Below are 15,148 nucleotides of genomic sequence, written 5' to 3' on the forward strand. Positions count from 1 at the left end.
ACCTTGAGTATCATCATGATTAACAGGTTCTTCACCAGCAACAACCTCAGGTTCTTGACCATGTTCTGATTCTGAATCTGACATATCATCAAACTTCAGTTTCTCAGAAGGATCTTCAGTTTGGATACTAGGGAGTTTAGTGTCATCAAATGTAACATTGACACTTTCAGTTACTTTGTGTTGATCAATGATATACACTCTGTATGATCTTCTTCCATATCCAACAAAAATACCCTCATATGCCTTTGCCTCGAACTTACCACGACGATCATCTCCATCCTTGAGCACGAAGCATCTGGCACCAAATACATGAAAGTATTTGATAGAAGGTTTCTGTTCATTCAAAATCTCATAAGGAGTTTTCATGAAGTCTTTGTTGATTAGAGTTCGATTCTGAGTATAACATGCAGTATTGACAGCTTCAGCCCAAAAGTACATTGGAAGACCTGATTCACTTAACATCGTTCTTGTAGCTTCAATCAATGTACGATTCTTCCTTTCTACCACTCCATTTTGCTGAGGGGTTCTAGGAGCTGAAAATTGTCTGGTAATCCCTTTGTCTGTACAGAATTCATTGAGAAGTGCATTCTTGAATTCTGTCCCATTATCTGACCTTATTGCTCTAACAGGGACGTTAGAATCTAACTCAATCATCTTGATATGATCAATCACAACTTGTGGTGTTTCATCCTTAGAGTGAAGAAATAAAACCCACGTATACTTGGAATAGTCATCAGCTATCACAAGACAGTAACACTTCTTTGACATCGAAAGGACATTAACTGGTCCAAATAAATCCATGTGCAATAATTGCAGAACACCAGTTATGGAAGATGTGTTAGTGCCTCTGCGACTTGCTTTCTTTGACTTTCCTTTCTGGCAAGCCTCACATAGTCCTTCTGGAGAGAATTCCAGCTGAGGCAGACCTCTTACCAATTCTCTTTTTATAAGAGAATTCATTGTTTTAAAATTGAGATGAGAAAGTCTCTTGTGCCATAGCTAACTCTCATCTGACGATGCCTTTGCATAGAAACAATTGACTTCAGGATTGCTTCCAGAGTTCATGTCAGCTACGAACAGATTTCCTTTCCGGATTCCCATTAAAGAGGGTTTTTCACTTTTCTTGTACAGAATCTGACACTTCAGCTTGTCGAATAAAACATTGTAGCCGTTGTCACAGAACTGACTAATGCTAAGCAGATTGTGTTCAAGTCCTTGCACAACATATACATTTTCAATGATAACATTTCCAGCTAGCAAACAGCCATATCCCTCCGTTAAACCTTTGCTATTATCTCCAAAGGTAACCACTGGGCCAGCTTTCTCAACCACATTTGATAGCAGGGCTCTATCTCCGGTCATATGTTTTGACGATCCGCTGTCAAGAATCCACACTACCGGTTGTACCTGTTTAATGCCCTGCAATACAAATGGATTAGACCTTCTTCGGAACCCAAGCTTGGCTGGGTCCGGCATATTTGTAAAATTGGCCTTTATCAGGCAAAACAACATTCTTAATTTTAATATTCTCAACGTTCTCAATGACTGAACATTTGACCTTGTGAACAACCTTGACAAATTTCTGTTTAGGCTTAGGCACAAATATCTCCTTTCTAGCTTTAGGAGGACTAGCAGTCTTAGACCTATCATGCTTTCTATTATCCACATGCTGACGAGGAGTAGTCTTATCATTAGAAACATGCTTACCATTAAAATAAGCATACATCAGATTAAAAGCACAAGACATATAATCAGGAACACCACATGCTTTATGAGAGGGATTAACAATAGGCAACTTACATGGTAGACATGGCATTTGTGTTATCCAACTCATATGTGTCTGAGTTAGTCTCAGTTGCTTTCACAACCTTGACTGGAACTTTTGACACACTTGACTTGGAGACAGCTTTCTCATTAGCATTATCTTCAGCACGGATTTCTTCTTGAATAATAAATGAGGTCTCATCAAATGGTTCAGCAATTGATTCTTTATAGAGGGGTTCATCAACACCCTTAAGCACATGTGGTACTTCCCTGCCTTTAGCACATACATGAGGAGGGGAGTTTATGCCTAATTTTCCAATAGCAGCATTGTAATCATAACCTATTCCAGATGTTTGATTAACAGCTTGCTTATTATAAAACTCTTTGGACTTCGAACAAGAATTAAAGTAAGCCTTAACCTTAGCCTCAAGACCAGTGATCTTGTCTTTGAGAATAGTTTCAAGTTGTCTATAACAGTCAACTCTATTCTCTAGAAAAGACACATGTTCTTTTAATTTATCTTGATTAATGTGCACAAGTCTTAATTCATTGACCTCTTTCTCAAGGTCTTTGATTTGTTGATTTAATAATTCATTATCACGACGAGCACAATCTAAGGAACCTCCTAGATGATAAACTAATTCAGCATCAGTAAATTTTACCTCTTTTCTTGACGATGAGGTGCTTGCATCACTAGCCATGAGATCAAGATTCCCAACTTCTTCATCTTCACTGTCAGTATCATCCCAGCTTCTTCCCTTTGCCAGGTAAGCCCTTTCAGATTTACTCTTCTGATTAGAATCGTAAGAGTTCTTCCTAGCTTATTTTGGCTTCCTGAATTCTGTGGCAAAGTGTCCCAACTCATTGCAGTTGAAGCATCGAATGGTGCTTTGATCAACCATCCCTATTTTATACCCACCACTGCTGGTGTTAGAGGATGAAGATCCACCTTTCTGAAATCTGTTGTAGTTGGACTTGTACTTGAACTTGGGATTCCTTTTGAATCTGACATTTGAGAATCTCTTGACAATCAGGGCCATTGACTCATCCTCCAATTGCTCCAGTTCTTCCAAGGAATAATAATCATCTCCTGATTGATTTGTAGTAGGAGAATCAAATTCTGCTACTATCACATTATCTTCAACCTTGGAAGACTGTACCATTCTTTCTGACTGTTGAGATTGTTGTTGATATTGTGGTTGTTGTTGTTGTTCATCAGCTACTAGAGCAGTAGACGTGCTGACCACTCTTCCTTTCCCGTAAACTTCCTTCTGTTGAATCTGCTCCAACTCATAAGTCTTTAACACACCATAGAGCCTTTCCAAAGAAATCTCACTCAGATCTCTTGCTTCTCTTATGGCAGTGATTCTATGTTCGAGATGAGTTGGCAGTGTTAAGAGGAACTTTTTGTTGACCTCCCTGATGGAATAGTACTTACCATTAATGTTCAGGTTGTTGATCAATGCATTGTACCTCTCAAACACTTCAGTGATTCCTTCCCCTGGATTGGATTTAAAGTATTCATACTCAGAGGTTAGGATTTCTAGCTTGTTCTCCCTAACTTCCTCCGTGCCTTCATTAATAATCTCAATAGTTTCCCAGATATGTTTGGAATCTTTACAATTCATCACATGTCTATTCATCAAGGGATTAAGGGAATCTACTAAGATTAATTGAAGGCTAGCATCCAGGGAGGCTTCTTCTATTTCAGCAGGAGAGAAATCCTCAGGATCTTTCACATAAGTTCTCGCTTTGGTGATCACCACATCATTTTCTATTACCTCTGGTTCAATAACCATAGGAATTTTTGGACCCTTCTTTAACACTTACAAATATTTGGGATTAGCAACTTGTAAAAACAGTAGCATCTTCTTCTTCCACATAACATAATTTTCTTTATCAAAAAGTGGAATTTTAACGGTTCCAACTTTTTGTGTAGTCATTATGAATTTTTTGAGTGAATAAAAAATTCAAGAAGTGAAAGAAACACAAAAGTCTAGGATCTAGATTTGTACGTTAATCAGAAGGCTCGGATACCAATTGTTAGGTCCCAATTTGTTTGTAGAAGGGGGGTTGAATGCAAACAATACCGTTTAATCGAATAAAATGCGGAATAAAAAGGTGAAACAAAATTCAAGTTAAATAAAACTTTTATTAAACTTGAAAGGTGTTACAACTACGGTATCGGTTACAAGGGATTAATCTCAAATCAATTATTACAAATCTAGAATAAATTCGACATGAACTTTTTCTATTTTTATAATTAAAAGATCAAATGCTAAATGCGATTTGAGATTAAGTTCTAGGGATTTTAATCCGCTAGATTGATACACAAGAACAAGATAAATAATTCTAGTGGATTGGATTTAACTTTACAATTTAGAATTTTGATCTTGAATAAAGCAGATGAAAAATGAAATAATTTGCTTTTATTTCTGCTGTGTTCTTGACTCTTGTGTATTCTGTATGTATGATGCATGAATGTCTTCTGCTGCTTCTTTTAATCCAACAGTCGAGTAGAATGTACTGGCATGACAATCTTTTTGAGCTGGCAAGACAATCAGAATGAACTAGCAAGACTTTCGGTATGACTATCAATTGTCATGCCGATTATCATAGTAGTTCAAAATCAGATTGTCTAACTGAATTAATAAAAGATTTTAATGTAATAAAAAATCTGATAAGACAATCCTTTTGAATTAGCATGACTTTCGGTATGACTATTGATTGTCATACCGATTATCATACTAATACAATCAGTTGCCTTTTGAATTAATAACAGATTTTAAATCAATTAAAATTCTGAAAAACATTAATATTAATTCTGAATTAATTAATCAATTAATTCAATTAATAAAATAAATTAATCTTTGCAGATATAATTTATTCTATTAATTAAATTATATGACTTAATTAATTAATAGAGAGTTAATACTAATCTTGAGCAGCATCCATTCTCCTGTAAAACTTCTGAAAATCATTGAAATATATGAATCAATTCCACCACTTCAACGTTGACACTCGATGTACTGTCTGGTTCATGAGTGACTAACTTCCGTGATGTTTCTTCACGTCTTGACTTTGATTTTCTTCAGACTAAATCCTTGTAATTAATTGATACCCTGACGAGATCTCTGTCACTTGATTAAATCCACAATCTTGATTTATATCACTGAGGCTTGATCAATTTCTTGAGCTTCTTCCAGTGAATTAAGTCTTCAAGTCTGTAGATGAATAATGTTTCTTAACCCTTTGACAGATGTTACTTTGTGAGATCTCTCTGACGATAGATCCACTATTTACTTATTACATTCTTATTTGAGTTGAGTTAAATCCTCAAATATACAAATAGGCTATGCCATATGCCTTTCATACAGGAATGTAAATCAGGCCTATTACAAGCTAGGTTGTTGAACCAAACTGAACTTTGCAGCCTAGCCATCAAGTCAACCAGAATCCCATGCAAGAGCTTAGATGGACCAAAGACTCACTTGTTGTGCGCGCGCGTATTACGCTCCCTCCAAATATGATAGCAGAATATTTGAACCATGCACAAGGCAAGGACGCTCTTGGAAGAGTCCTGGAGATCAATCAAAGAGTTAAGCAGAGATAGCCAAGTGTCTCCAGCAATCGAGAGGCCTAGTATAGCAAGAATCTAAGACAAAATCCATTTACTATAAGTGCAATGAACAAAAAGGTGCGAGATTATCTCCCTACCACCAATACAGAGAAAGCACTGCTGAGAGTCAACAATGCCAAACCTGTGCAATCTAGACAAAATGTTGAGTCTTCCATGACATATGAGCCACTGGTGGTGGGCATATCGAGCAACACGAAGGCGATGCCATACTGCTTTAGACCACGGCACAAGCTCACCCCTGTTTCTGATAGAATTCCAAATATGCCAAGTCTTAATCTTGATTGCATCGAAGCTATCCCAAAGCATAGAATATGTCCCATTATGAGCAATGGCTGGGTAATCGAAAGTCTCGAGCCAATGAACAAGCAAAGGATCCAAGTGGTGATGCCTGGAATTTGGCCTCGGGAGCCTCCAAGCACCCAAGTGAATAACACTACTTAGCATAACACTATGATGCAAACCACACTGAGAGATGATAGTAGAGGTATAAGAGTCCGCTAGGCAAACGCCCCCCACCAGGGATCAATTCATAAAGAAATATCATTTCCCGAGCCAATATAATAGGTGATAAACTGGAGAGCAACCCTTCGTAATTTCAAAACTTTCCTCCAAATCCAGGAGCAATCTGTTGGGATTTTCAAGGTCCAAAAGGATTTGTTCTTCAATACTGTCGCATTCACCCACCTAGCCCAAAGAGAGCTGGATTTAGTTACCACTTTGATCAGGTGGTGGATGATTTGAGCACGGTTCCAATCAATCATGTTTTTGAGGTCCAAGCCCCCTTCTTCCCTAGGGAGACAAATAGAAGTCCAAGCAACCTTTGCACCACCTTTATGGTTAATGTTACCTTTCCATAAAAATCTGGTAAGCATAGATTGGATGGTATGATGGATGGAGGCAGGCAAGAGGAAATGATTACCCCAGAAGGCTTCAATGGCATGCACAACCGACCTGATAAGCATTACTCTACCTGCAAGCGATAACAAAAGAGTGGCCCAAGAGTGCAATCTAGAAGTAATTCGATCAATGAGAGGCATGCAATCATTAACACAAAGCTGGGAGGAAATTAGAGGCACCCCAAGAAATCTAACAGGAAAAGTACCTCTAGGGATAGATAATGTGTCAAACCAGGTAGAGAAACTATCATCACAGTTACACAAGAACCCGGTACTTTTTGAAATACTTAGAGCCAACCCACTCCAACCTGAGAAAGAATTAATCGAATTCAAAATGTACTGAACAGATTGCTTCGAACCATGGGAGAAACATAGAACATCATTAGCAAAGAAGAGATGATTGATTTTGAGCACCTTGCAACGCCAGTGATATTTGAAGTCCGCAGGAGTATTGTTGAGAATGCAAGATAAAATGTTCATGCACAATGCGAAGATATAAGGAGACATAGGGTCTCCCTGGCGAAGGCCCGTGGTACCCTTAAAGTAACCATGAACAATCCTATTTAGCTTAATGGAGAACCTTGTAGAACAAACACAAGCCTTTATCCAACCAATCATAACCCCAGGAAACCTCATTCTTTCCAAAATAGCTATGATAAAGTTCCAATGGATGGAATCGAACGCCTTATACAAGTCAATCTTTAGAGCACACTTAGGCACTCCAGTTTCTCTCTCGTACCCCCTAAACAGCTCCTGGGCAAGAAGAATATTATCAGATATAGATCAACCCGGAATGAAGGCGGATTGAGAAATATCCACTAAGGCAGGCATGATTTTCTTGAGCCTTGAGGACAAAATCTTTGAAATACATTTGTAAAGAACTGAACATAAAGATATAGGCATGAAGTCTTGCATTCTAGTTGGAGCCACCGCTTTAGGAATTAGAGTAATAAAGGTTGAATTTACCCCCGAGGGCATCGAACCATGGTCAAAGAAATATCGAACTGCAGCACAAAAACTCGCACCAGTGATGTGCCAAGTAGCAAGGAAGAACTCTGCATTAATCCCATCAGGACCAGGGGCCTTGTTCTTCTTCATACTCTTAATAGTGTCAAAGATGATGGTATCAGTCACTGAAGCCACCAGGAGCCGGGATTGAGCATCGCTAATTTCTTTGCAGTTAACTGAAGAGAGATCAATACTATCAGAATTAGTCGGAGCTCCCAAAAGTTGAGTGAAGTATTGCACTGCCACAGAAGCACAGGGTTCTTGGCCATAGACCAAGTTGCAATCAGTATTTTGAAGAGATGAAATTTTACCTCCATTCCAGTTAACCTTACATTTCTGATGGAAGAAAGAGTTGTTGTTGTCACCAAGTTGTAACCACTTGACCCTAGCCTTTTGCTTCAAGAGAGATTCCTCTTGAGCAAAGGCCAAATTAAGATTGGAAATTAGATTTTTTTCTTCATTAAGTTTATCACTATCAACAGAGGAGCTCAAGGAAGCTTGCAAGTGTTCCAGATTTACACGAGCAGTTTGCACATTGCTATGGATGTTGCCATGATCCTTATTAAATTTACGAAGCAATAACTTAGTGTGCTTGAGTCTTGCACTAAATTGAGCAACAGGAGAACCAGTACAGTGTATAGACCAAGCAGTGGAAACCAAGTCCAAAAAACCAGGAATATCAATCATGAAGTTAAAAAATTGAAAAGGCTTACCAAAATTTTGAAGCTGTATTGGTTCCTCGAAGAGTAAAGGGTTATGATCCATGATGCCACGATGCTTGACAAAGACATTACCCTCAGTGTAGATATTAAACCAAGCTGAATTAGCAACCATTCGATCAAGCCGTTTATAAACCGGATCATGAGATCTTTTGTTAAACCAAGTGAAAATGTCACCAATCGTGCGCATAGGCTCCAAGCCACTATTAAACAGGCAGTCCTTAAAACTCTGCATTGCAGGAGTCCAATGCTCCCTGCCTCCAAGCACTTCATTCAGGCTAGTAATGTAATTAAAATCACCAAGAAAAGCCCAAGGAATGGGACAATTAGAAGTAGACAGAATGTAATCCCAAAGAGGCACCCGATCAATTACATCATTAAAGGCATAAACAAAAGTAACAATGATATTCAAGTTTTTTTCAATCAGCCTAGCATTACAAGTAATAAACTGAGAAGATTAAGAATACAGAGAAATCTCCCAAACATTAGGGTTCCACCCCACCCAAATTCTGCCGTTGTAGTGGTAGTCGTAGTTGAACAACCATCGCCAATTCTTGTTGATTTTCTTCGAAATACCCAAAGCATTAGTAACTTTAACTTTTGTTTCTAGAACTCCCATAAAATCGATTTTATAAACAGAAATGAAATTTTGCAACTCTTTTTGATGAGGGGCTTTTTGATGCTTACATTCCAAGTTGTAAAATTCATTGCAACCGTCTAAGGCTTACTGGCTGCACAGCCAGTTTAGGATTTCTTTTATTAGCAGGGCTCTTTCTGTTTACCACCATTATAAAACCATCTTCATCTGTCAAATCTGCCTTGGATTCTTTGAGAGCAACGACAATATGATGTGTTTGTTGTTTAGATGATGTGCGTGTCGTGGGCGCTGCATGTGCTGGGCTTGGTGCAGGCACTGCAGAAGAAGACTGCACACGGGTAGTATCACGGCTACGACCACGTCTGCGCTTCTGACCTGGAGATTTTGTTGGCAAAGTCTCAAAAATGTTTTCAGCAATCAACTGAGAAGGTTCTAAGTCCTGATTATCTTGGACTGTATTAGGCACCAGGCCAATTGAAGCATTTTCCTGATTGTTTAGTTCCAAGTTGTCCAAGTTTTGAACCGAAGCATTTTCCTGATTATCCAAATCTTTAACATTATCCTCAACATCGCCGTTGTGAAACAAATCAGCATCCATCTGAACATTCACCCGATCAAATTCCTCTAGGTTGTCATCATTGTATGTGTTATCTTCCTGTTATTGAACATCTTCCAGAGTCTGATCCGCATCCAAAACCACATCACAACCTAAAAATTCACCCAAAACCACAGGGTTAACATCCTCATTGGCTTTATCAGCAGCTGTTACGTTGTTGAGGCCATCCTGTTGTGCTTGAACCAAAACATTAGAATGAATAGAGTCTGTGTTATGAGGAGGTTGATTTTTTCTAGCCACTTTGGATGCACCTTGGGCAGCTCCCCCAGGCCTTTGACGAGGGTTTGGTTTGACAGCATTGGGATTAGGAGCACACCTCGCAAAGGAATGCCCAAAAGCTTTACAGTGGGTACAGGAATAAGGTAGTTGCCGATAAATAATGCTAACTTTAACAAGCTCCTCAGTACCATGCTCGTCTTGAACTGGTACCCAAACATAGTCCGGTCTCGGACTAGAGTAAGAAAGCATCACCTGCACGGAAGCATACTTAGTAGGCTCAAATCTAGCAGTTATCTCATCAAATTTCAAAGGTGAACCTATTGCCTTGGCAATATGAGTAAGACCTTCCCGAGACCAATAAGAATGTGGAACATCCTCAAGCTTAATCCAACAAGGAACAGTTTCGATAACATTTTTCTTGAACTTGTTTGCTTCCATCCAAGGCATCAAATAAAGTGTCCTACCTCCCATAACAACCGAGTTAAGCCCAAGAATTTTCTGCTTCTCGGTTTCTGAATTGAATTTGAAGGTAAAATAGCCCTTCGATCTGTAGAAGACCCTGCTTAAACCATGATTTTTCCAGAGTTTAAAAGCTTGCTCAAGGACAAAACGAAACTCAAAACTTCCACCAATAAAATGACCTATAATGCTAGTACTGCAGTTTTTACGAGCACTGGCAAGAAAGTTCTTTGGAGGTTGAATTGTTGCCGAACCATCTTCATTAAACGTAACTTTTGCAGTCTCACTAGAAGCAGGTTCCTTAGAGGGTATATTCTTAGTTACAATGGAGCTCCAAGTGTTTTGCTTTTGAGTGTTAACATCAACAGTTGGTATAAATTCTGTGTGATCACTAGACTCCACCACAGTCTCCTTTGGGACATAAACCGTAAGTATACCATTTTGTACAGAGATAGTATCATGGAGATCTTCTAACAAAGGGGATTTAGAAGGAGAACCTTTGCTGACTGCTGAGGTCAATGTTTTCGTTGAATTCCTGTGAGAACCTGCTTTGCTTGGTCCAGACTCACTCCTAGTTGAACCACCCTCTAGAATGAGTCGAGTTTCATCATGTATCCTTTGTGCTGTGGTGGAAGACCAATCACTATTCCTGGAAGCTTCAGCCAAGAAAGCCTGGTGGTCCATAGCAAGAAGAGCAAGCAACGGTGGAGCTACATAATTATGCCCAATAAAATTCAAAAACTCATATGAGTTCATGCTTCCTGAATGTTCAGAATTTCTAGATCCCATAAAATAAATAGCAGGGGAGATTAGAGCTTGGAAAGACAGTAAATAATGGCAGAATAGTGGAGAAGATATACTATAAATGGTAACGAAAAGAAGGGAGAAGATGAAATGCAATAGGCGGGAGACAAATAAGGAAATAAAGTACAGTAAATTGTAAGGACTGCTGGATATTAGATCTGGTTAATAGGATGAAAAGTTGGCGGATAGCAAAACATTTCTAGAGAGAAGTTAACGCTGTTTTAATGTTATAAAGACTGTTTCAATTCCATAGCACCTGTTTAGTATATTGGTTTTAAGAGAGCCCATTGTTTTATTATCAGAAAGATGACACCTAAAAGAAAAGCACGACCCGACTCGTCTAACGGAAATACCGAGGGCCAAAACGATAATAATCAGATGGATCAGATGTTTCATCTCATGCAACAGCAGATGCTGATGATGCAGCAATAGATGCAGCAGCAACAACAGCAGTTTTAACAACAAATGCTCCAGCAAACCGCTCATCCAGGACATCAAGTACCTCCAGCAGTATCTGTAGTTACTTTCAAGCAATTTCAATCGGTAAAGCCTCCATAATTTACCGGTTCCACAGATCCTACAAAGGCGAGAGCTTGGCTGAAGGAGATAGACAAGGCTTTTACGTTGGTGAAAATTGAGGAAGAACAGAAGACGGATTTTGCCAGCTATTTTCTGAAAGGCGAAGCCAATTACTGGTGGGAATCGAAGAAAGCTTTGGAAGGGGAAGGTGTGGTGACTTGGGATAGATTTACTGATCTTTTTCTGGAGAAATATTTTCCTCGCTTTTTGAAGAACCAGATGGAGATCAAGTTCCTAGAGCTGAAGCAAGATAACTTATCGTTCGCGGATTATGAGATCAAGTTCACTGAATTGGCCAGATTTGTTCCTGAGCAAGTGGATACGGATGAAAAGTGGGCCAAGAGATTCCAGCAGGGACTGAAACCATGGATTCGTAGCAGAGTAGCTGTATTTGAGCTGACGACTTATACAACTGTTGTTCAGAAGGCCATGATCATTGAAGGTGAGAGTGAAGCAGCTCAGAAAGAGAAGGGACCAGGAAATTCCCAGAACCGTTTCAACAGGAGGCCGGGATTCCAAGCCCAGGGAAAGTCAAACTTCAAGAAACCAGAACAAAATAATTAGAGGATGGGTAATCGACTTCCCGCCCAACTCAACAGAGACTTATTCGACCGTCTATACCTGATTGTAGAACATGTGGTAAAAAGCATACGAGGATTTGCAACAAGCCAAATGTCACGTGTTTTAAGTGCAAGCAAAGGGGACACTACTCTGGAGAATGTCCGATGGGAAGAGCAGAGGTCACTTATTTTCAGTACGGAAGAAAAGGGCATATTTCCAAGGACTGCAGAGGAGTTGTGATGGCCGCTAGTGTTCCAAGGGTTTTAGCATTACCTCCACCTCCACTACCACCACAAAATTAGCCCAGGGCAAGGACTTTCAATATGTCAATGAAGGAAGCAGTACAGAGTCCAAATGTGGTTACAGGTACGCTCCCTATGAATTCCGTAAATGCTCTAGTATTGATTGATTCAGGAGCTACTAGATCTTTTATTTATGAAGATTTTATCTCTAAGATAGACTGTGAGATTCAATGGTTAGATGAAGTGCTAGTCATAAAATTAGCAAATGATGATCATGTTATGGTAGATCGAGTATGCCCAGGTTGCGATGTTGAGATAGGGAGATGTCATTTCTCAGTTGACTTGATACCTTTCAGGTTAGGAGAATTTGATGTTATTTTAGGAATGGATTGGCTAGCTAGTAATAATGCTCATATTGATTGCGCAAACAAGAAAGTGAAAGTACAGACTGAAGAAAATATAACGGTAATATTTAAAGGTGAAAAGCAAAGGCAGCGATTCTTAACAATGATGCAGACGAGACGTTTGCTACGCCAAGGATGTCGAGCCTATTTAGCCTACGTGTTGGATACTGACAAAGAAAGTCCGAAGATCGAAGATATTCCTGTAGTGTGTGAGTTTCCCGATGTCTTTCCAGATGAACTTCCAGGACTTCCACTGGATCGAGAAATCGAGTTCACTATTGATTTGGTGTCAGGGACTGAACCAATTTCGAAAGCTCCATATCGAATGGTACCTGTTGAAATGAAAGAATTAACAAAGCAGTTGCAAGAACTTCTCGACAAAGGAATCATAAGGCCAAGTGTATCCCAATGGGGCGCACCAGTTTTGTTCGTGAAAAAGAAGGACGGTAGCATACGATTGTGTATTGATTATCGTGAGCTGAACAAGTTAACTATCAAGAATAAATATCCTTTACCTTGTATCGATGACTTATTTGATCAACTGAAAGGAGCAGCATGGTTTCCGAAAATCGACTTACGATCAGGTTATCATCAGTTAAAGATCAAGGCAGAAGATATTCCAAAGACTGTGCTCAGAATTAGGTACGGACATTATGAATTTCTCGTGATGGCTTTTGGACTGACGAATGCACCTGCAGCGTTTATGGATTTGATGAATCGAGTATTCAAGAAGTACTTGGATAAGTTTATCATTGTATTTATTGATGACATCTTGATTTATTCGAGGACGGAAGAAGAACATGCAGCACACTTAAGAACGACATTGGAGATGTTATGAAAGGAGCAGCTCTATGAGAAATTTTCAAAATGTGAATTTTGGCTAAAAGAAGTACAGTTTTTAGGGCACATCATCAGTATTGAAGGAATTCAAGTGGACCCAGTGAAGATTAAAGCTATTTTAAATTGGGAAAGACGGAAGACGCCAACCGAAGTTAGAAGTTTCTTGAGATTAGCTGGTTATTATAGAAGATTCGTTAAAGATTTTGCAAAGATAGCCACACCATTGACGAAGTTGACGCGAAAGAATGAAAAGTTCGAATGGAACGAGAAATGTGAAGCAAGCTTCTAAGAATTGAAGAATCGACTAGTAACCGCACCTGTGCTTGTTTTACCTGATGATCAAGGAGACTTTTTCATATACAGCGATGCTTCGTATCAAGGACTCAGATGTGTTTTGATGCAATATGGAAACGTGATCGCATATGCTTCCAGACAGTTAAAGCCACATGAACAGAAATATCGGATGCACGATCTCGAACTAGCAGCAATTGTGTTCGTACTAAAGCGTTGGAGACACTATCTGTACGGCGAAAAATATGAGATTTATACGGATCATAAAAGCTTGAAGTATATTTTCACCCAGAAGGAACTTAACATGCGACAACGACGTTGGCTAGAGTTAATCAAAGATTACGATGTCTCAATCAATTATCATGCAGGCAAGGCCAATGTAGTAGCAGATGCGTTAAGTCGAAAGGAATGATTGAACTTGTTAACATCTTCAGAAGACTTAATCAAGGAATTCGATAAATTGGAGATTGAAGTTCGTGTTCCAGAAAGTTCTACTGAAATAATTTATGCTATGACTTTTCAGTCGGAGCTATTGGAGAAAATAAGAAGGTGTCAGGAAGAAGTAACGGACCAGGATATCGACAATTTGACAGGAGAAGAGATTACCAGTCAGAAGGATACTAAAGGAATTTTTCGAGTTGCTTCAAGGATCTGGATACCTAACATACCGGAATTAAAAGCGGAAATTTTGCAAGATGCTCATAGTTCAAAATATTCGATTCATCCCGGAAGTACCAAGATGTATAGAGATCTAAAGGAAAATTTTTGGTGGCCAAATATGAAGAAAGAGATAGCGGAATGGGTCAGCAAGTGTTATACGTTCCAAAGAGTGAAAGCTGAACATTAACGCCCGAGTGGACTACTACAACCACTAGATATTCCAGAATGAAAATGGGAGCACTTAGCCATGGATTTTGTAGTGGGACTTCCAAGGACAAAAGCAAATAACGATGCAATTTGGGTTATCATTGATCGATTAACAAAGTCAGCACATTTTCTTCCGATCAACGAAAGATTTTCACTGGACAAGTTAGTGCACTTATATCTCAAGGAAATCGTAATGCGTCATGGAGTACCCGTATCGATTGTATCGGATCGAGATCCCCGTTTTAATTCGAGATTTTGGAGACAATTCTAGGAATGCCTCGGAACTAAGTTGAACATGAGTACTGCTTATCATCCACAAACGGATGGTCAAAGTGAAAGGACAATCCAAACAATCGAAGATATGTTACGTGTATGCGCAGTAGACTTTGAAGGCAATTGGGACGAGCACCTACCGCTAGTGGAATTTTCTTACAATAACAGCTATCAAGCAAGTATCGGAATGCCACCATATGAAGCTCTATATGGAAGAAAATGCAGATCACCTACATGTTGGGATGAATTTGGAGAACGCTTGATTCTAGGTCCAGAACTGATTCAGCAGACCAAGGAAAAAGTAGAACTTATCCGCAAACGACTTGAAGCAGCGCAGAATCGACAGCGTAAATATGCCGATCAATCCA

At 39.3% G+C, this 15,148-nt stretch overlaps 1 protein-coding gene across 1 annotated transcript; it reads right to left on the minus strand.

Annotated features, from left to right (window-relative positions):
• Positions 1 to 5,419: 5,419 nt before the first annotated feature.
• Positions 5,420 to 9,223, minus strand: LOC141700448 (uncharacterized). Its single transcript, XM_074504225.1, has 4 exons — positions 8,756 to 9,223; positions 7,267 to 8,475; positions 6,073 to 7,053; positions 5,420 to 5,869 (listed from the first exon to the last, which is right to left on the minus strand). Exons 1-4 carry the CDS (start codon positions 9,221 to 9,223, stop codon positions 5,420 to 5,422), a joined length of 3,108 nt encoding a protein of 1,035 aa, XP_074360326.1.
• Between the last annotated feature and the right edge of the window lie 5,925 nt (positions 9,224 to 15,148).

Source organism: Apium graveolens, chromosome 2, assembly GCF_009905375.1.
Source record: "Apium graveolens cultivar Ventura chromosome 2, ASM990537v1, whole genome shotgun sequence".
Classification (NCBI taxonomy): domain Eukaryota; kingdom Viridiplantae; phylum Streptophyta; class Magnoliopsida; order Apiales; family Apiaceae; genus Apium; species Apium graveolens.